Source organism: Dermacentor variabilis, chromosome 5 (genome assembly GCF_050947875.1).
Source record: "Dermacentor variabilis isolate Ectoservices chromosome 5, ASM5094787v1, whole genome shotgun sequence".
NCBI classification, from domain to species: Eukaryota; Metazoa; Arthropoda; class Arachnida; order Ixodida; family Ixodidae; genus Dermacentor; species Dermacentor variabilis.
Genome location: NC_134572.1, coordinates 13,538,916 through 13,560,521, shown reverse-complemented (window position 1 = coordinate 13,560,521; position 21,606 = coordinate 13,538,916). Strand labels below are relative to the sequence as shown.

At 45.5% G+C, this 21,606-nt stretch overlaps 2 protein-coding genes across 7 annotated transcripts in view; one reads left to right on the top strand and one right to left on the bottom strand.

Annotated features, from left to right (window-relative positions):
* Dgk (diacyl glycerol kinase 1) overlaps nt 1-21,606 on the top strand; it is a 650,907-nt gene that overhangs the window by 357,105 nt on the left and 272,196 nt on the right. The gene's annotated exons all lie outside the window — the stretch shown is intronic.
* Nucleotides 1,580-21,606, bottom strand: part of LOC142582265 (nose resistant to fluoxetine protein 6-like) — a 63,763-nt gene continuing 43,736 nt past the window's right edge. Inside the window, exons 8-16 of one of the 2 annotated variants that reach the window (XM_075691750.1) lie at nt 20,428-20,521; nt 19,253-19,345; nt 17,147-17,312; nt 14,991-15,070; nt 12,966-13,082; nt 12,323-12,437; nt 10,646-10,832; nt 6,793-6,935; nt 1,580-2,651 (exon numbers count right to left, since the gene is read on the bottom strand). In XM_075691750.1, coding sequence (XP_075547865.1) covers nt 2,418-2,651; nt 6,793-6,935; nt 10,646-10,832; nt 12,323-12,437; nt 12,966-13,082; nt 14,991-15,070; nt 17,147-17,312; nt 19,253-19,345; nt 20,428-20,521 — 1,229 coding nt within the window. In that variant the 3' untranslated portion in view covers nt 1,580-2,417. The remainder of the gene's footprint in view (nt 2,652-6,792; nt 6,936-10,645; nt 10,833-12,322; nt 12,438-12,965; nt 13,083-14,990; nt 15,071-17,146; nt 17,313-19,252; nt 19,346-20,427; nt 20,522-21,606) is intronic. The other variant, XM_075691749.1, reaches the window with a different exon arrangement.

Sequence of the window (21,606 nt, the reverse complement as noted above, 5' to 3'; positions counted from 1 at the left end):
ATTACTGATATGAGTATCTCGACATCTGGGCCGCAATTTTGTAGCAGTGCATCTTCCCGATGTTAATACCTCTTGGCGCTTTTCGCGTTCGTGAGTTGCCGCGTTCGACGTCTCTTGACCACTCACGAGCGTGAAAAGCGCCGAAAGGCATTAGCATCGTAAAAGGCATCGTTAAGGAATCGCGGTCCAGCTTTACAATTTGGCAACCTTTGTCAAGCTTTGTCAATCTTTGTCAAGCTTCACAATTGAATCGATTGAAAAAGGGTTGACGAAAGATCTGGTAGTTTGTTATATCCATGTATCTTCATTTCGCAGTACATTTTAATCGTGGATGTGGTAAAAAAGATTGGGAAGTGATCGCTACCGTGTGTTTCTGCGTCTGTTGTCCACGAGGCCCGTGCCGGATTAAGGTGAGAGCTATGTGGGCTGCAGCCCCGGGTCCCTAATTTTCAGGGGCCCCGCTCGACCATTTGAAAAAGAAAAAAGTTGCTGACCATGCTTCCTGCCCACGTTATACATACGTACATCGTATTGTACGCATGTACAATTGTACATACGTCTTGTTGAATTTTATGCGTTTAAACCTGAAGTTCGAGTGCGTAATAAAATTTTTCTTGTTTTGAAGACTATGGTCTTCTGTTCTTTTGTCCGTGCTGCGTGCCGATGGGGCACTTGTGATGGGGCAATTGTGAATTTGTGATGGACTGACGCTTCAAACATACCGACGTGCACGTCAGATAAATAATACTAGAAATCCCGCCACGAGTTTAGTTTCCCGATCCCATAAAGATGATGTTATTTCATCACTAATGAAGTTCTCATTGCTCTCAAGATACGACTGGGCGCTGGGAGAAAACTCCGGCGCTATTTGTAAAAACATAGCACGGGATCATTAGCGCCGAAAGGGATTATTAAAACATTGTAGTTGAACTTAATCAAATAAAAAACAAATATTCGAAAGCACAAAAAAGCATGCAATCGCTGCCAACGAATTCTCTCGCGCTGCATCCCCTTAGCTATTTATTTATTTATTTATTTATTTATTTATTTATTTACAAAGCTGTATAGGTTTGAAAGTTGTAGCTGGCTTTGCACAAACTTTCTATTCTTCAATAAATCAATAATGATGAGGTAAAGTGAGCGAACGCACTGCAGCAATAAAGAAACTTTCTAAAAATGCGTGGAGAATAAGTTAGAGTGAGTGTGCTTAACCAGTCATCTGGTTGCATACGTAAATATGTCCCGTAGAACATAGCAAAAACTTCACCTGCGCTTTTGGTGCACTATCGTCGTTGTCTATCTTTTTGCAGAGAACGAGCCTCTGCCACAAGAAGAAGTAAAATAGTTTTCACATAAAGGGACAGTCTGTTTTTTTTTTCTTACATGAGGAAGAAAACCTTGAAAACATTTCAAGGTGGATAAAGTGGGTAAGAAGTTATTTTAACTGTTAAGGGGAAAGCTCGTTTTTTTTCAACTTTACTTGTTTACTTTATAGCGTACAGGGTATTGCAAGACAAAATGTGGTTCAAGAAAGAGCGGATTAATCACTCGTACATCGAAGCCTTAATACGCACGGAGACAGAAAATGACAACAAAAAGCAGTTATAGTACATAGAAGGTAAATTATTAAACTGAAGAAGGAAGTGAAATACAAATAAAAAGTAAGTGATGTAAGCCATGGAAAGCTTATGGGCGGTTTTTTTTTTTTAATGGAGAACAAAGCGTATTGAAGTGAGCAGTTGAAAAAAAAAAAGACGCCAAAGGAATTGTTGTAAACCAGATGCAGCCACTATTTTCATATTCTTGTCTTTTAATATTTTATGCCTGGGTCTGGTGACGACACCTAAACCAGGGTTTTAGCCCCACCCGTTCAAATCATATCTTTCTTTACACATAAATAAAAGACCACTTCAATTCTGTTGGCAGGAGACAGACAAAGAGGACAAGGAAGTTCAAGCGACGACACAGCGTGGCTCTCAGCCTCGGTGTGTTACATAATATATATTTTAAGCGCGGATCCCTCAGAAGCTCACTACTCGCCTACCTGCAATGGGCCGTCCAGCAGGCCCGCGAAGCGGCCGCCAGCTATACTCCCTGTCGGTCCCTACGTGGGAGACGCCCGCTACGCACAAAGCGCGTCCGGCAGCACCACAATGAAGTTTTCCAGTCCTGCCCGGTCCTTCAGTTTGTTTTATTTTAAATACCTGTTGGGCCAGCGTCACGTCTTCTTTTTCGGGTGTACAGAGGCTTACGTAAATATGTTACACTTCCGACAATTCCCTAAACAGTGGCGCCCTGGTTAGTGAACAATGGAGTGACGATAGCGGCGCTGCATCCATTTGCTTCCTGTGCAGTTCGACAGGCGCATGACTGTACATAAGGTTGCTACGGCGCAACACCCTTTGGGATGCGTTTCTTCAGAGGCGCTTAGTGCGGTCGTTTCGACCCCTGACGGTGGTGACCCTGCGTGGGGTGGCGACGCCGTCCTCCTGCGCAGAGGCGGCCCGCCCGTCGGAGGCGGTGGACCTCCGCAACGGCAGGCAGCGTTCTTCCAGCACGGTGGCCATCAGGATGAGAGGCCTCTCGAAGAATGCGTGCAGAGCGAAGGCCATGACGAATGAGCCGACGCAGTTCCCAGCCACCACGGTCATCTGAAAGAGAACGGCTTTCGAGAGCAAAACTGCGCTTCGCCTGAGCTCTTCCTCTGCTCCGGTGACTCCGGTGTCGTTACCGTTTGAGACAGTTTCATCTTGTATGAACATATTGAGCCAGCTCCCTTTTGTTTGTTTGTTTCTAAATCTTGAAAATCCAGTGTTTCTTTTTCTTTTTTTTTTTTGGAGCCTACGGAATGGAGGAATTAAGGCAGCCGCTTCATACAAAGTCCAGACTCTCCCAAAAGGCGAACCACTGATTGCAATAGCAAATTATTAGACAGCTATGCGAAGTAAGGTATAATGCTTTAAACATTCGCTAACTAAATTAGCAAGCACGTTGTCACGCGCGCACAGGGAAACATGAAAGCATCTCACTCGATGACCACGGACACTCGCTGTCAGAACGCTAGCGCGAGGAGAAAAAGCGTCAGCAGCAGCGAGAGCGAATTGACCTTCGTGCTATGATTCGCTTCAACGCGAACGGCGAAATCGCAGCGCCCACGAAGCCACCATCCCTCGGCGCGCGTATACTCTGCGCCGACCGCACACCGCTTTGCGCCATAAACACCCGCAGCCGGAGTAGAACGCCCCCCACTCCCTGCTGTCTTGCGCGCAATTGAAGAGGGCACGCTTCCACCCTTGCGCGCGCGAGGTCGAGCCACGACGCCTCTCCGCTCACCCTTGTAAGCTTTCGCTCGCACCTACTGCATACAGCGCGCGGCCGCGATGTTATCGCATTTGAACTTGATACGGAACACCACGGCTCACTCGAACACCGTTCACACTCGCTGTCAAAACGCTGCATGCAGTGAGGAAACGCGGCAGCAGCAGCGAGCAAATTGACCTTCATGACCATCTCCCCACGGCACGCTTTCTTCCTGCGCGCAGCGTCGCACACTTTCACTTGCACGTACAGCATACGGCGCGCGGCGACGATGTTATCACTTGGCATTTATACGACATCACGGGGACGCCGATGACAGAAATGCGCTAGGAGTGTCCATAGACTTGCAATAAAACAAGAACTGTTGGGTCTCCTTTTTTTTTGTATATAAGATGGCTTGTTTTTTTTGTTTATCTTATTTTTGTGGAAGTTTCGACCAACTTCGATCAGACATCCTGACTGATTCAGCCATATTACAATGCGGGTGTCAAAATGTTTGACACCGACGTAATTGTTGGAAATAATTGGTGTGAGGGAAACGCTTGCTCATTTCAAATCAAATGGATTTTATTGAGAATCACAAGTATGTCTTTGATTAAGCTGATTGACTTGATTCACAAATTTCAAGGCCCTCGGAAAGCCGTGCCGCTTCCTTGCGCTTTTACCGAGACAGCTATTCGTATGCTGGCATATAGCTGCAGCTAATAACTTCGTCCGCTCTCCCCTTCAGCCTTTCGTGCTTTTTGTTTCTCGTTTCTTGTACATCTGCTCCACGTGATCTATCCTACCGTCGACGTTGTGGAGCGCCTATAACCGTTGCCGTGAAAGCGAACTTTATTAAAAGCTGGGAGCAGCCATCACTGGAGGTAGAAGTACCCAAACGCATCGGAAGTTCTCATATGGAGTGCGCTCAAGGGGGACTTCTCGACGGGATGAGATTGGGGCGCTTTCGCATCGCCAATGGCTCCACTGCTTGCACGAACGTCAGTCGTGCCGGAAAAATACACTGAGCGTCATTTCGCTAAAATTGCGAAGGGCTTTGAGTGTAGAATCTGTCGCTGTAGAACGATTCAGTTCTGCGTAAGCTAGAAATTTCTTTGCCTGATCAAGGACCAAATTCGAAAACGATGTTCGAAACTAAGGGTCATCCGTGCTTTTATGAACTCCCACAGCGACTCATCCGGTGATGACGAATGTACTAAAGATGTGAACAGTTTTGCAACTTGGACTGCTGATTCTCTGACTACGGCTATATAACTTTCATAATGCTGGGAGATTATTGTCAGTACCGCAGCTTAGCTCGGTGAGGAACGAGCCAAGGCGGCTTCCAAGCGGCAAGCCGATTTTTTAAAAGTGTTAACATGATTTTGTATGCATATATTTTGGTTTATGAGTGCTTGATCTGGGTGCACTTGTGGAACCCTGGTGGAGCCCTTAATCGCGAACGTATACCTCTACTCGGCACTCCTCCTCAAGAAAGTGTGGTGCAGCGCCGCTTTTCGGAGATTTCCGGACGAAAATTCTGGCGCCACTCACGCTCTACGCCTACTGTTGAATGCACACGGCTGAAGGCGCGCTTCTCAAGCAACGTCTGGTCGCTGGAATCTGCGAGGAAGGTTCTTCATGAGTGATATGTGGTTCAGTCGAGGGACAATGTTGTGAACCCCTCGATGAAGTCGAGGAAGAAATTTCTGAACGTAGGGATACAGAAAATAATTGGGCACTCAATATCCATGGCTGTAGCTGTATCCATATCCATAGCCGTAGAACATAGAGCTACCGCCTCAGCCGGCCGTTATATAAGCATGCACGGCCTGCTTAATCAGGGACGAACTAATCTATAGCGAGATGGCGAACGACAACGTCAGGATTGGTAACTTAGGTTTAAAGGCTTGATTTATGAGAACCACCGGATACATGCTGATTATGAAGCCTCGCGTGACCATGGCCATGTCTGCATGCATGCCCGAAACATCACACCCGGAACATTTTGAATGGATGGTGAACTACGGCGAAATGTCACTAGGCGCCCTCAAGTTTGGGTGGAGTGCGACGAGAAGATACTGGGCCCAGCCAAACGCTCGTCACGTCCGCCTTAAAAGGCTGGATCCCGATATGAAATTTCCTATTCTGCGTGGAATTCCGCGCCCTCATGCATGCCTGATACACAGACTGCGATTAGGCGTCGCCTTCACGCGCAAATATTTGCACATTATTGGACGGACAGACTCCTCGTACTGTTCAGTGTGTGGTACTGTAGAGACTATAGAACATGTGCTCGTGGTGTGCCCTGAGTATGCGCGCGAAAGACTGACAATGGCAGATACATTGAGACATTTACAAAATGGACCACTGTCGGAGGACCTCTTCCTAGGCGCATGGCCACAGAGTTGGCAGACGACAGAGACAATGCGTGCATTTTCACGTTTCCTAGGTAACACGGGCCTGGACTCACGCCTGTGATACCAGTTGTGTAATGTGTCCTTCGCTTCGTTCCTCCCATTATCATCCCCCATTGTGACCCTTTTTCTTCCCCTCTCCCCCTTCCCTTACGTAGAGTAGCATGCCAGATACTCCAATATCCGGCGGACTTCTCTACATTTTCCAATCATTAAAATACTTAGGTGGAGCACGAGCTTTATGTATATATATATTTATATATATATATATATATATATATATATATATATATATATATATATATATATATATATATATATATATATATATATATATATATATATATATTGATTGATTTATATAAATAATGAACTCTGACGTTAATGTCTACGGGAGCTACAAGTATAGCCGTTAAGTAAGGGAAAATGAGACATCCACTCAATTTTTCTTAATTGTTTCTCTCCACCTGCACAACTATTACATCAAGTATGAGCCGTTCAGCGAGCATGGTTATAATGGGCTATACTACATGTATTGTCGTGAACTGGGCCGTTCGGGCTTGAAACGACATAGATACGTTGATTACCTTGAAGAATAGATGTCGTAGTAAATGCAACGATTACCAATGATTAGGCATAGGCACGGAAACTTATTGCGATCAGGTGTTTAGAAATTATGATTTCTTGGGAAATTTGGAAAGACTAAGCGTGATGAAATGCCACAAGAACGTATGGAGCCACAGAGGCGAATATCCGATAAATCCATGTACTATCCATAATTCCCATGGTAACTAGACGATCGCAGCGCAAGAGTTTTTTTTTTTTTTTTAAGCAATTTATGTGGCGACCTCGATGTGTCGTTTTTCCTCATGTGAGCCCTTCCTGTTCTGCGGCAGCCGTCTATACTAATTCGGTCAACTCTGCTGCTTCTCTGCCCCTTTCCTGTCACAATAATTTGACGCTCCGCCCGTACGCAATATCCCGCTTCACATTGGCGCGCTGCGCTCTAGAAAGAGGATGCAGAACGCTACTGTTTCATTCGCGAACTGGAATAGAAAAGGTTGAGCGTGCTTACCATGAAATAGTAACCGCCGTGAACTCTGCCCGGGAAACTGACCCACTGGTAGTAGAGCATGAAGTCATGAATGATATAAATGCAGAAAGAAAGTCTACTGATTGGAGCCCATCCGGGCCACGCCAGGACACTGGTAACGAATCCTGCGCATCGAACATCACGGGCGGTCTTTACATAAACGAGAAACAAACATAATAATGGCTAACATTTAAAAAAAAATCATGGCTTTTACGTGCCACAACCACGATCTGAATATGAGGCACGCCGTAGTGGGGACTCCGGATTCATTTTGACCACCTGGGATTCTTTAACCTGCACCCGATGCACGGTAAACGGGCGTTCTTTCATTTTGACCCCGTAGAAATACGGCCGCCGTGGCCGGTATTCGACCCCGCCACGTCTAGCTTTGCAGCGCAAATTCAAAGCCACTAAGCAACCACGGTGGGTGGCACCTTTCAATCATTTAAATAGTTGCCGGTTCGCGAACATGCCTAGTGTAGTTTGTGGAGTTTCTGGCTCTCGCAGTGTTGTGTGAGGGCCATAGAGTTGTGTTGCCGGGGGATGCTCCGTGTCCCTCTCCTCCTTGCGTTGACGGGCTTGCAGCGGGTCATAAAACACTGTCGCTTTGCTGTCATCCCGCCCACGCGAAGGTCAACAGGCTTTCCGCATTGGCTGATATTTTGGCGGGATTCGGGCCCTGCTTGCGTGCACTCCGGGTAAGCGCGCGCAGACGGGCCCGGGGAGGCCACATCGGGGCGTCGGAAGGTGCATACGTGTTCCTCTCTGCCGGCGGCGGCACCCTTTGTCCGCCGCCGGCCGATGGTTACTTCGGCTCGGCGGGGTCCCGGCCTCGGCGAGCGCGCGCATTATTCCGTCGTCTCGATCGATGTCCTGAGGCAGCGTCTTCCGATCGTGCCCTCGTCTGTTCCTCTGTCGTTTCTTTCTATTTCCCTTTTCTCTGCTGTGGGGCGCGCGATGGCAGCTGCTGACCGAAGGATAGGCAGCTTCTTACTGCTGGAATTCTTTGTTCTCTCTCTGTCGCGGTGCGCCGTTAGCGGCCACCGGCGACCATTTGGCCATGTTTTGTGTCCTAATTAGCTTCAGATTCGGTCGTGATGTTAAAACGTATGTTTGTATTGAGTCCCACCGTAATAAATGTTATCTGTGGCTTCTAGAGAGCTTCGCCTAGGGTCTCCCTTGCTGCGCGCGCGGTCTCGCCTTCCCCTAGGCTGGGGCCGGCGGGGCGCGTACGCGCGCAGCTGCTCGTCGGCACACGGAGCGGGCCGGAGCAGGCGCAGACGCGGTGCCCTGCACGAGTCGCGGCTCGGAGTGCTCGAACCCGCGGTGGTCGTCCGGCGCGCGCGATATCGGAGCGCGCGCGCCGTGAGCGTAGCGAGGAGACCACAAGTTAATGTCGGCAAACATTGCTTGTTACATTACACTTGACACATGATTCCGCTAGCAACACAATGCATATTTAAGAATAATTCATGGCAGTAGAACGGCTGTCAAGCTTCGTGAAACCTCGAAAGTGGACATGTCTAGACATGACAATTTAACCAGCCAGGATTTCTTTTTTGTTTAAAGAAAATGAAAACTCGCCTAAAAATGCAGGGAACAGAGTTCAAACTCGCCGCGTAGCCCGGCGGCTGTGGGGCTCTGCTTCAGAGCACGAGGTCGCGCGGGCTCGATTCCCGGCAGCGATGGCCGCAATTCGATGGGGGCGGGAAAGACGACATCTTGGATTTCGGAGCGCGCCAGTGAACCCCATGGCGGCCAAAATTAGCCTTTAGCCCCTCACTACGGCGACACCTATAACCTGCTGTGCAGTTCCGGGATGTCAAACCAGGCAATTTTTTAACACAACTCAGAGCAAGCAGCCTTTGGAGTTCTCATCGTGCCTCAGTGTAAGCGGCATTTGATGTTAATAAAAGGAAGCATGCGCAAATAAGCGACGACAACGCCCAAAAAACAACAACTTTTCTTAGCTTTTTGTCTACTAAATAACCACGCATAGGAAAAGCCAGGGCAGACGTATTTCGTTGTGCACATTGCTCTGAAATTCCAAGCAGTGCAGTGAAAATAAGAACAAGGATATGCAATCGCTTCCTAGTTTTCTAGTGAACAGTTTGCGAAACACTGTAAGTAGGCTGGCCTACAAGGCTGCCTTCCGCAGACTTCGACAGACTACAGGCTGTTTCCGTCCGCAGACTCCATGTCCCCTGTAAACGAGATCCTCAGGGGCAAAAGAGCGACAGCGAGGGCCTTACAGGAACTATCGATTATTCCGAAAATTTCATGCAGTCGTACAGTTTGCCCGCGCATGTTCTCCACATCAAAAGGAGGTAATTGTTGCCATTCCTCTCCTTTACCACCGCCAAAATCCAGGAATGAGGAGAGGTCTGGGTCGGTTCGTTGGTAGTCGAGGTGAGGCTTTCGAATGGAAACAATACTCGTGCTCTCGCTACGGAGAGCCGCGACGCTATCGAGCTTTCCAAATAGTTCTCGGAAAGCGTTCGTGCTCGAGGTTCTTTACTCAGTGCACCGCACTTAGGGTGGGAGAAATGTAAGCTGGGGATGAGCGTTCTTTATAACGAAGCGTCCTTCCTCACGATTGCGAAGTATTCTTTCCCTATAAAATTGTCACTTACATTTTTGAACCTCAACTGGGTAACTCAAACTGTTAGCTTTTCTTAGTTGTATAATTACTCATGCGCTATGAACCTTGCTCATTCATATCTGTGGCTTTTCGCGCAAATATGGGGACATATTACTTTCGCCAATAGTGTCGCCTCGGCGATAGTATCTCCGTTAGACGCGCGCTGGGTGGCTGGTTGAACAAAATCGGATGAGCTGATTGGCTGGTTGAGCACTACGCCACGCGAATACGGCAGTATCGCCGAAGTGATCGTCGCAGAATACATCCCACAAATGATGCAGGCGAACGAGGTTACACCTGTGTTTTCTTCCTCTGTTTGTGCGCAAAGACGCGCCCATATCGATTACAGTTACCAACTCGCCTAAAACAGCACCAGACGGAGCTATAGAATCTTGCTGTTTGTATGAGATTAATGAAATGGAATTGAAACCAAATTCTGATTAACACTTTCCGGATTCAAAAGGTAAGAGCGCGACTTTTGGCAGTCGTAAACCTGTGTTTACACAAGGGCTAGCACCAAATTGTCTGCTCTTCGGTTTCGTCGTGATCGTCCAAAGTCGCGCTGTTACATTTTAAATCGTGCCGAACCAACTAGCCCAATCTTTGAGATTACTAACAGGAGCACGTTCGCTTTTCTTTTTGAGCGAGAACTATTAATAAGGAAGCATGAGAGGCACAATTTTCTTGTAGTCACAACCATTCGAATAAACGAACAATTAATGTAAAGGAAATTGAAAGTTTGCCAAAAGACAAACATTCCCTCGGTGAAATCCGAATCCACAACCTCCGCATTACGCGTGCGGTGCTTTACCAATTGGGCAAGCTCGGCGGCTATCCTCCCAACCACTTTTTTTTTATTTGTGTTCAATATTAGCCTCGAAAGTATCAGCCAGAGCCACCCACGGAACACTCTTTTAAGATTTAACAGCAGGTGCTACGTAGAACGTGAGCTTAGGAGCAGATAGCTCTGCAATAAACCCTCGTACATTGTATGCCTCATAGCATCAAGGCTGCCAAATTCGAAGCCATCGCTATTCAGTGAGCGAGAAGAGTATCCGAGGGACAGGAAGTTTAGTTAATCACAGCTTGAAAGAGGCAATAAAGTTTTCTCTTTCGCAACCTCTGTTGCCTATAACAGGCTGCTGTGGAGCTTCTTTGGTGGCGCGTGCATACATGAAATGGCATGTTGCTCACCGCCTCTGTCTGTGAGGCAAGCGTACATGATCCAAGCAAGGCCCCCGCAGTAGAGGGTCCGGGTGGTGGCGGCATAGAGGGCCGTGGCGGCCGTGGACGGCAGCTGGTGTCCCGTCCACAGGACGGTGCCGAACAGGGAAATCCCGATGGCGGCTGCCGCTGCCGCCCACATCAAGGCCACTTTCCGCTGCGCAGGATTCAATCGATAATCCTATCAATCATAGCTATACTGTACAATGTCCAAAACATGCACGCAGAAATATTTGGACCAATAGCCTTTCCGGCTAGTATTTGGCCCATTGCAAGAAAGTCACACTAGACCAGCCACAGGCCTAATGAAAAATAAACATTTCTGGGAAAACAACAAATATTCGTTTAACAATAGACATTACTATCAAAAGCAAGAAATTTTCAAAGATCGCGAAGAAATTGGTTGTCGCGCTTGATAACAGAAATAAAAACGTTTACAAGCAAGCCCCAAGTTTCTGGTTACCTTTATTTTAATTGTCACAAAATTCGAGATTAATGCAGCAGAAAAATCCTTACACAGTTACTACTGTTGCAAAGGTTTAAATCACCATTCTCTAGTTTTTTAATGTGCGAACGTGGGAACCTAAATATGTTATTACGAAAACGAGAGAGGGTGTTCAGTATCTTGTGTACTGAACAAACCAACTAATAGTTTCACAACGTTGCAGACGAAAACACTGGAAAATCAATAAAAAGCATGTTACTTGGACGCCGGCTGGAATAAAACTTACTTCTGTAGACGGAGTAAAAGTTTCACGTAAGCTGCGCACTTTAGTCTCAATGTTCCAAAATAGTAAGGATGGTGACAGTGAAGCAAAGAAAAATTCGAAGGGCGAAGTAAATCGCAAATAGCAGTAAGTAAAAACAGAATGCTTTCATATAGGTTCGTGATCTACTTTAATACCATTAAGAATTCACTTCGTGAGGAAGAGCCCCGCCAATATTTTTTTCCTTGTTTATATCCTACCGTTCAGCAACTTGCATTACTGAGGGGGAAGTCATTGCTCTGAATGGTAAACTTGGGCACCACCTGTTCTAAACGCTGAAAAATTGCGCCAGTAATGTTTCTATTATGTTTTTCTGATAACTTGCTAAAGAAACTGGGAAAAACTAAACCAAATGCGTTGCTCTTCGAAATCTTTCCTTGTTTTCTTTTCTTTTTTCGACTTCCACATGTTCGCTTCACAGCGGTGTCTTTTGTTGCCTGCCTGTACTGGTGAGAGAGAGAGCGAGGGAGGAAAGGCAGGGTGGTTTAACCAGGGACTAATTTCCGGTTTGCTACCCTGCACTGGGGTGGAGGACTTAGGTGTTTGAAAGAGGACAGAGATAGAGAGAGCTACTCAGAGGCATCGGCTGGAGACTGCCTTGGTTCGCTGAAAAGGATGAATCTTTTCTCAGCCGCGAAGCTTCATTTCTGGGGTCCAATTATGAGTTTCCTTTCGTGAATGCGCCTTAGCTGTTAAGCTTCCCCTGCAGTCGTTTTATTAATTGCTGAGCACCAAGTAGCCCGGCCATAAGACATTCAGTGGGAGGAAGAAGCTTGCCTGGCAAGAAGTAGCTAGAGACTATAACCGCTGTTACATCTCTTCAGGAAAGAAAGCAGAATGGAAGAAAAAGAGATAGCCAAGTATGTATCTCTATGCTTACCTTGGACAGCCTTCGTGACGAATGTTTCGTGTAGTAGTAGCCGGCAAGAATTCCAATGCAGTAGCTCGGAATGTGGGTGTATGGCATGTAATACACGAAACCGGCATACCTGTGCCTGCAGAAGACAAGAAGAAATGTTTGACCGGGCCCGTCTGTGTGATTTTTCGAGCTCGTATGCAATTTCGCGTGAACTCGTTGCTTGCTTATATATATATATATATATATATATATATATATATATATATATATATTGAGAGAGAGAGAGAGAGAGAGAGAGAGATTGTCCCACGTAACTTGAGCCAAACACTGCAAACATGCAAAGCCATATAGCCGGACAGAACCAAGTTAATGCTATACTCAGATTATTTATTACATTCCGCCTAATTAGATATTAATTATTCAATTTCTCTAATGTTATAATTAGATGAAAAGTGTCAATGGAAAAATTATAGGGTAACATGAAAAGCTCCCGATACAACTTTCTGTTGCTCGATACTTGCTACATAAGAGAGTTTTTCCGAGCGTGAAAAAAGCCCGCGAATAACACAAAGTGCCTCGAGTGGCCAGTAACGTGCAGCTTTCGACATCATGGTTAACGTGTCACACAAAATAATTCATAAGACCTTATTCAGTTCACTGTCACCTTCCCAGAGGAGTGTAGTACAGAAGTCCTGGAGTAAGTTCCAGCATGTGGTTCTGGACGTAGGTGAACAACATCGATAGCGCCATGATAATAAGAAGCGGCCGTTTGCTGCCAGTCCTGAAGGGAAGCAAAAGTGATGAATGTAGACATTTAGTCCATTATTCGCGGTCACTATTCACTGCTCCTGTGAAATACATTTCGCGAGATGACTCGGCGTTCCTTGCTCGTTAACAAATACAACGAATCATCTCGCACGAAGGAATAAATGTAACGTTAAAGGAAACATATAAGCAGATATCTGGTGCTTACAAGATCCCAATATTACAGATCAAGCTCTTTCGGCATCGATATAAAACTCTGCTCCTGTTCCCCATCCGAGCAGCGACTACTGTGGCTTTCGACATTTTTGCCGGGAATGTTGTAGACTTTACGCGCATCATCGTTTCTTCGTTAGCACACGACATCTAAACTCGTCCTTTATAGTTTGCCTTCACTTTCTTTTCCTGTTTATTAGATTCATTTCGTTCAGTATTTCGTTGTTAGTAGAGTGGGATAGCGGCTTCGAGAACGACCGAGCACGTTTTTTTTTTTTTCGAATTGCTCCTCCCAGATTACGTATAGCCTTTTTACGGCCTTTTCTCCAATGCTTCAGCTATCATTGATTATTCTCTCAGCGTACTTAATCACAGACAATTAAACTGTGTCTGAACTTTTCGGGATTGATTTTTGGGTATATGGTTTCTGCGATTCGACTTCAATTTTAACAGGAACGATCCGCTTCATTGCGCGGATAACCAACGTAGCAACGGATGTTTTGCAATCCTGCACAGTATAGGCGATATTACGCAAGAAAGGGCGTAATTTAGTTACATTCCTTGTATAGGAGCATGAAATCGAAAACATGATAATATCTCATGCGCTTAATTTGTGTCTAAATAGAGAAGCCAGACGGAATAATCTCGTAATTTCGTGTGCAGGTGCATGCTACTGCACGTACTGCCATGGCTTCAAATACAACGAGGACAGTGGAATACCGGCTGTTTCAGCGAACACTTCTTTTTTTTTAGATTGCTTGTGGCAGATAGCACAATTCTATTCCGTGACCTGGTCTTCTCGAAGAGGTGGACAATATTTGCACGAAAAAATTGAAATGCATAATCGACAAATCAACAAAAATTCAATAAATAAGTTTTTTGCTTATTACCTTGTGTCACTTATTGTAATTTATAAATTCCAGCCGGGCAGTTCGCCAGGCGAATCCACTGGGAATGAATTCTCAGGATGACACCAGTCCCGAACATTGCGGAGAAATGCATTGGCTTTCTAGTTACTTTTGTGTTTCAATTCCTAAAACAGCGTTTTGTTAAGAAAGTAAGTGGAACGACAGTGCATTTTTCCCGCAGTTTGACGGCGCATATCTCGTAAATGATGTCATCCACACAATTATTTTCAAGTGGATATGCATTGGCAGTCTCACCCGCTAGAATTTGTAAAGTGCAATATTTACCAATAGGTACTTAGTTAAAAATTTAATTAGTAAATGTTTGTTAATGCGCCGATTATGCATTTCAAAATTTTGTGCATGAATGTCCGCCTCTTCGAGTAGAGCAGCTCATTGACTAGAATTGTGCTGACTGTCACAGGCAATCAAAAAACAAAAACAAAATTGAAAGTGTTCGCTGAAACATCCTGTATAGTGAACAAGGAGAGTTTCTACGCATGGCAGCAGTGCTGTGATACTGTAGCCGCACTAGTTCGTTCGTTTAACCTGTCCTTGAACAAGCTGTAGGCGTTTAGACCTTGAATCAAGCGTGAATCAATTCAATGCAACGAACACTGGCGAAGGTGGAACAACGAATTCTCGATAATTTTGACTCTATGTATTCTGTATTAGAACATATTATCCTGTTCTGTTGCTATGAGATATCGCTTAAAAGGCAGCCGACATTACTTTGTGAGAGCAATTGCCTGAGCATAGTTTTTATTTTGGTATTTGAAAGAAAGAAAGAAATAGAAAGTGCTTGCCTTTTTAATCTCCGTGTGAAGTAGAGCATGAGCATGAAAACTTGAAAGTCCAGTGCTGTATACCAGTGCTGAGGACTGCACTGAAATACGGGAACAAGGAACGCCGTGACGATGTTATCGGTAGCGTGATTACGTGGTATAGCGTGGCTTTATGCAAATTTCAAGTGGTTCCCGCTATGTTTGAACTTCTCTCTCCTTATGAAATTGCGCACCCTTTCTCAAAGCTTCTATTGCAATACATACGCAGAGGTGGGGATGTCGATGTAATAGGCTACGCATGATCCCGCATGCTTAGTCACAAAACTCTAACACCCAAAGAAGATTTGTCTTTTCTGGGACCGCGCCTTTCCCTTCCCGAGACAAAGCATATTCAAGTTCCCTGACTATTTACCTTGTTCCACAAAGTTTTCAGATTACTGATAACCCACAGCGCTTTCTTCTGTTATTGAAATCTACCATTAGGCGGAAAACAGCTGTTCTAGTTATCTCATTCCCTAGAGGCGACATTCCGGTTATTTCTGAAACGTATTGCAGACTCGCTGGCGCAAGACGCTTTCTCTCTCCAAGAAAAATGACCGCGTCAGTTGTCCGACGTTGCCACGTAAGCTTCTGCGTGCAATCATCAGAAGGCCGGCGCAGGGCTGTGCGATTGTTGTGACTCAGAGGATGCGCTGCGGCTTTGGCTTGCAGGCCCAGCAAGAATGATCCGTATTAATGGTAACCGTCCGTCGTTTTGCCGCGAGGATGCCATAGCGCGCCATTAATAAAACGCAAGGCCTGGACGACGGAAAGAAAAGCGTGAGAGAACGGCGAGACAGAGGAGGACAGGATTTGTGTGTCCAGCTAACGGTCTGCTATCGAACAGAGGTTGCTTTGGCTCATCCGACCGCTGTAAAAGATTCAAGACGGCACCTGCTATCTGTCGCACCGAGGCAAGTTTGTAGGCGGAAGACCAGCGGTCAGTATGTTTCTTCATTACCGACCCAGTATGCCTGGTGTCCTCTGGTCGCACATGTTGTCGCTGCTTACTCGATGACAGATATAGCGCTCGGAATTACCCGTGCTTTCTTATGAATTTCTTATGGCTGCCTTCAATCTGGGTGGGTTCCCTCCTTCATCTTGCAAGGGTTCAAGCCGGGAGTTAAGAACGAAGGATAATAATTTTTTTATGCGATATAAATAGGACTACCATGTATGAATATGTAAGAGGGAGGGAAAGTGCCCAGCATGTAAAGTAATATGAAGTCCTGCTCGAGCTATTTGTAAGTACGAATTGACGAAAGATGCTTCCGCTAATGTTTCCCGGCTAACCGGTAATCAGCGTGCATTTCCTTTAGATTTACGAAGCAAGAATTCTGGCGAGTTTGAAAGATCGATGTTTCAATGACGTCGTTACAGCAGAAGAAAGATGTGTGCTGCTTGCACTGTAAGTTTAGCCAGGCGATGCGATGGAATATTCATGTAATTAGACCATTCCTCTCACTGCGTCTTGTCTACAACCGACACATAACGTCTTTCTGTTTTTTTTATTTCTAAGTAAGCGTACTCCAAGAATGTCAGGTGCTTTGAATAAATACCTACAGCGGCAATCAAACCTTCGCCCAAATAATGCCCCTGCAGAACCAGGAATCTTTGCACGATTCTTCTTCCTTATTTAAAGCCTGTTTTAGCCGACAACAAAGGGTAGTTCTTAATCATACGTTTACTGCTGCCTTTATTTGTTGTAAAACGAATGATTTAGCATTATGGGATGGATGCCTCATCGTGAGAACGTAAGTGTTACGTGCGGCAAATATTAAATTACATGTTGTAATGCAGGCAGCAAGTCCAGCTTTATCAGCAGCGTATTCTTTTGGCTCTCAAGCAATAGTGCTGCTTGAAGGAATGTCCGCATGGCCATAATGCCTGTGAATCGGGCTTGCTTTATATAGCTTAATCATTTTCAAACTGGGGGCCCGACTTATCGGTTGACCGGAGAAGAGTGTAGCGTTATAAAAAAAATGCTTATGAAGATGTATACAAAAGTGCTAGAATGAAATACGTGTGCAATGTACCTGATTAAATCAAGCAAGCTAAGTGACTATTTGTCACCGCCCCGCTTCAAAGGGGATGCCAATAAATCGTCATCATCATCAATCATCATCAGGGCTACTCACTATGTTTTCAAAATCGAGCAGGTTGAGCATTCCCGTGATGTAATATGGCCAGTGGTCAGGAAAGGCCCGTTTGCGCAGTTCTCCGAAGGTGGCCCAGAGGGGACCATACCCCGAAACTGGCACTAAGTGGTGGAAGCACGCCGTCAGACACACAAGCGGGAACAACCTGCGGGTTAATTATTCGCCCCCAAACTGAGAGCCGTGGACGGCAGACACGAGCAGAAGGTAAATCATGCTTTCAAGAATTTACCACGTATATTCGTAAAGTCGCCCTAATTAATTAATGTACCGAACATATCATGGTTCTAGGGTACGAGGGCAGGCATAGGACTGAAATACAGCTCAGCAGAGTAGAACACTGGGTTGGTTGGTACAGCATTGTAAACAGAGTATCAAGAAATAATGTCAGACGAAAGAATAGAACAGCGCAAGCCCCGTGAGGCATTACACCACCTTAAAAAAATTAAATTATGGGGTTTAACGTGCCAAAACCACTTTCTGATTATGAGGCACGCCGTAGTGGACTCCGGAAATTTTGACCACCTGGGGTTCTTTAACGTGCACCTAAATCTATATACACGAGTGTTCTTGCATCTCGCCCCCATCGAAATGTTGCCGCCGCGGCCGGGATTCGATCCCGCAACCTCGTGCTCAGCAGCCCAACACCATAGCCACTGAGCAACCACGGCGGGTATTACACCACCAAAAAAAAGAAACAAAAAAAAGAAACAAAAAACCAAGCACGCTTCTGTCACAAGTTCGTGTTTGAATGTAGCACATCAAGAGCGACAAATGTCACAGAAATAAGGATAACAGTAATCTGCTATCTAGCTTCGGGCATCGGGCGCATTGCTTAGTTTTGCAGCGTTCTATCAAAATATTCGTTGCGAGATATTGCGACATTCACCTTTTCACAGTGTCCTAAAGCTGCAGTCGAAGATAGAGAGAAAGAAAGGCAAAGGAAAGACAGGGCGGTTAACCAGATATTATGTCCGGTTGGCTACCCTGTACCGGGGGAGGGGTAAAGGGTTGCGATAGGTGAGAGAGAGAAAAATAAAAAGATGACATACACACACATACACACACACGATACAGAACTGTTTCTGTGGGCACTGTCACGCAGTTTGCGAAGGCGTTCCTAGTGTTACGCAGTTTCACCATCCCATCCTACGTCACACACAGTCACAATTTGTCGCCAATTTGTCTCTTAAGTAACGTGGCAGCGCCTTCATAGCGGATCGCGCTGATGTTCGCGTAGGCTAATTTCCAAAGATGTTGTTTTCTGTTAGTGGCCGCTTGTCCAGTTGTTCTGGGGTGGGTAAGAGGGCTGCTGTTTGCGGGTTGAAACGAAGCCACTCACAGAAGTGTGTGATTGTTTCGTTGCAACCGCAGAACTCACAAAGTGGGCTGTTAGCCACTCCGATAAGAAAGGAGTACGCATTTGAAAAGGCTACTCCAAGTCATAGATGGACTAGAAGGGAGCATTTACGTCGTGGAAGGTCGGGCGGAATGCGAAGCTGTAAATTAGGGTCCAGGGTATGAAGGCGTGCACCTGCTGAAGTTGAATGCGTTGTGATTTATAAATGATCTAAGCGATGGATAGTGGTCAAATAAAGGTTGCCATTTCAGCCAACGCTACAACAAGTGGAGTTCTTTTCGACAGAGCCCTATGCAAGTCGGCTCGCCGAAACGTTCGCTAATGCGACGCCCCGTCTACTCAACCATTGTTGATAATTTCAGGTCTCCATCTTCCCATAAACATCTTTATTCTTAGCTGTCAATAATCTAAGTCACGTTTACTGCAAATATGTAACGCTCATTGTATGTCTTTTTAAGACAGCGATCTAATCTCTAAACGATAGACACATACACAAGAAGAAAAACAACGCGAAGTTCAACCACCTCGCTGACGACAGCTTCTTCTATCGTATTCCTTCTAAGTAGTTCGTATACATGATGGCAACTCAGTGTTTTTAGTGGACACCCCCGCTAGTTCCTTCCTTGGTCTCACTCTGAAGGGAGGAACAAGCCATCACGCAGGTGCAGTTTTAACTCCGCTTAAGTCTGAACATCGCCAGTTTTCTCCTCAGAAAGGTGTCAGCTTACCTGAGGTACCTGTGCATTACCATCGCGAAGCAACTAGCCTTGCCATGCTCTTCGTCTGATCGCTTTGAAACTGTCATCCACTGCATGAATCCACTGTAAATACCCAAAAATATATATTGGTCGTTCTCAAAATTTGTGAAGAAAGTTGGATATGAGCATGAGGGGCAACATATGTACATGTGAAATGTTTTTACTTTCACTGAAATGAAACCTTGGCATTAGCTCTCACATAAGCCTTTTATTAGACTATGCAAAATACAGGACAAAGTCAACGTATACGACAGAGGGAAGGGCGATTGTGAAAAGCGCATCACCGTTCCTCAACAACTGCAAGATTTCTCAAATACGCGGAATTAAAAGTTAATTTTGTGGACTAAATAACTATAAATTCATAAGTGATAAAGAAATAGGCACACATCAGATGATTTCTGCAAGCAAATGTAAGTTAAACTGGAGAAAAAGTGCCGGAAACAGCATGTAACCATTATTGTTAGGTCTTATTAGCTTCAACATCCTTGTCAAAGACAGTGAGTTCAGTGTACTAAAGTTCTAACGTTTCAAACACCCAACTATACGAACTCTCACCCAGAACACAAACTACACTTTTGCCGGCTTCTTCTAGACAACATAGTCTGATCAAGCCTTGCCGCTAAGACGGAGTTCAAAGTGAGAAAAAAAGTTAAAAGTAAATGTGGTGGACCTCATGGTCCGCTGGCTACCATGTTGTCTTAATTAACTTGAAAACTTCCAGCGTCAAGCCTGCCGGGTCAACTTAGCAAAACCTAGCATGACCTCGCGAAACCTAGAAACAACTTAGCCTCCCCCCCCCCCTCCTATCCTACCATAACCGCGCAAAACCTAGAAACGACTTATCCAGGCCTACGAACAACTTAGTAAAACCTAGCGTAACCTCGCAAAATCTACAAACAACTTAGGTAAACCACGTAAACGCTTGGTGATCACGATCTCCGCTGTTGACTCCAGTCCTGCACCACTTGAGCAAGCTGCGCATGTTCTTTTTTTTTTTTAATGGAACAGCGAAATAAAAAATGGCCTCATGTCCTCGAGTGAGCGGAGCTCGTGCGGAGGAAAACGATGATGATGAATGATCGTCTGCTAGACGAAGGTAAGACGAAGTTTCAACAGAAAAAAGTATACCATTTGCTTTGACTTACCTGATTGTCGTGAAAATTGCAACGCTCATAGTAGCGTTAACAATGAATTGCCGCGCCAATGTTCTTGACATTTCGTATACTTCGTCGTTATTGTCTGCAATAAACAAAGGGAAAAGTTATGCAGATCCAACGCAGATCTAGGAATCTACGTGAAGCAAAGCACTCGTGAAGCGCTTTATAAGTTTGCCCATTAACTCCTCTCCTCATCATGGATTCTTTTCTGGGTTCCCTGATATCGGAGAAGTGAGACCGACCTATAGGTCCAGAGGCCAGTATGCGATTTTTAAAATAAAGACTGTTCCAGCTCCACCACTTCATTGCTGCGTCTTTGACGTAGAGGAAACTGGCGCACGCTTGTGCTCTTGTACACCCGCTACGCAATCTGACACACACTTTGATAATATCAAAGAGTATTTTGGCGTTGGATGACGGAAGTATACGTGCGATTGTGGCTTAACAGTTAGGGCTGCTGTGCTGGGGGACCAGGTTCGAGCCCACCATCGGGCACGTGATTATTATTTTTTTAGAGTGTGAGCTATTGTGCAAGACAGCAGCAGAAGCCACTGTCCGGGAGTTGGGGGGGCGGAGGGGAGGCCAGGTGTGCGCCAAGAAATGTTCGCTTTAATACAGGGACGTGAATCACTAATCAGGATGTCTTCTCTTTGTTTCACAGTCTGCTGTTATCGCTATTTTAACTGTTAAAAGTGACAACACAGCTGAAAATTATTGTTACACTATCATTTCCATTACACGTATCTTATGTGTATGTTAATTATGTTACACGTATCTGACTTCTGTTGTTAAACAGTCAGCTTTAAGAATTCCGCACGGCTGGGTGCATTTATGGACGAACTTCCTTCCCTTCATGGTCGTCATTTCTTGCCATCATTCGGCAATCACTTAGCGCGGCCTTGCAGGTCAGAGCAACTTTCCCCAAGCAAGCCTGTCTGCTTTCCGTCTGCCTTTGCGCAAATAAATTTTCTGTAGTTGAAGAGATATGTGCGAAGTTCAATTAGTTCCTGGGAGAGTTGCATATTGTGAAGGGCATAACATAAGGTTAGGTTAGAAATGGTTAGCAACTGTAGGGCCAGATAAGCTGGTCGTGTTTTTACTATGCAAATAGATGTGACAATGACGGAAATACGTTGGAGCGACGTGTCTCTTACTGTATGTCTCTGT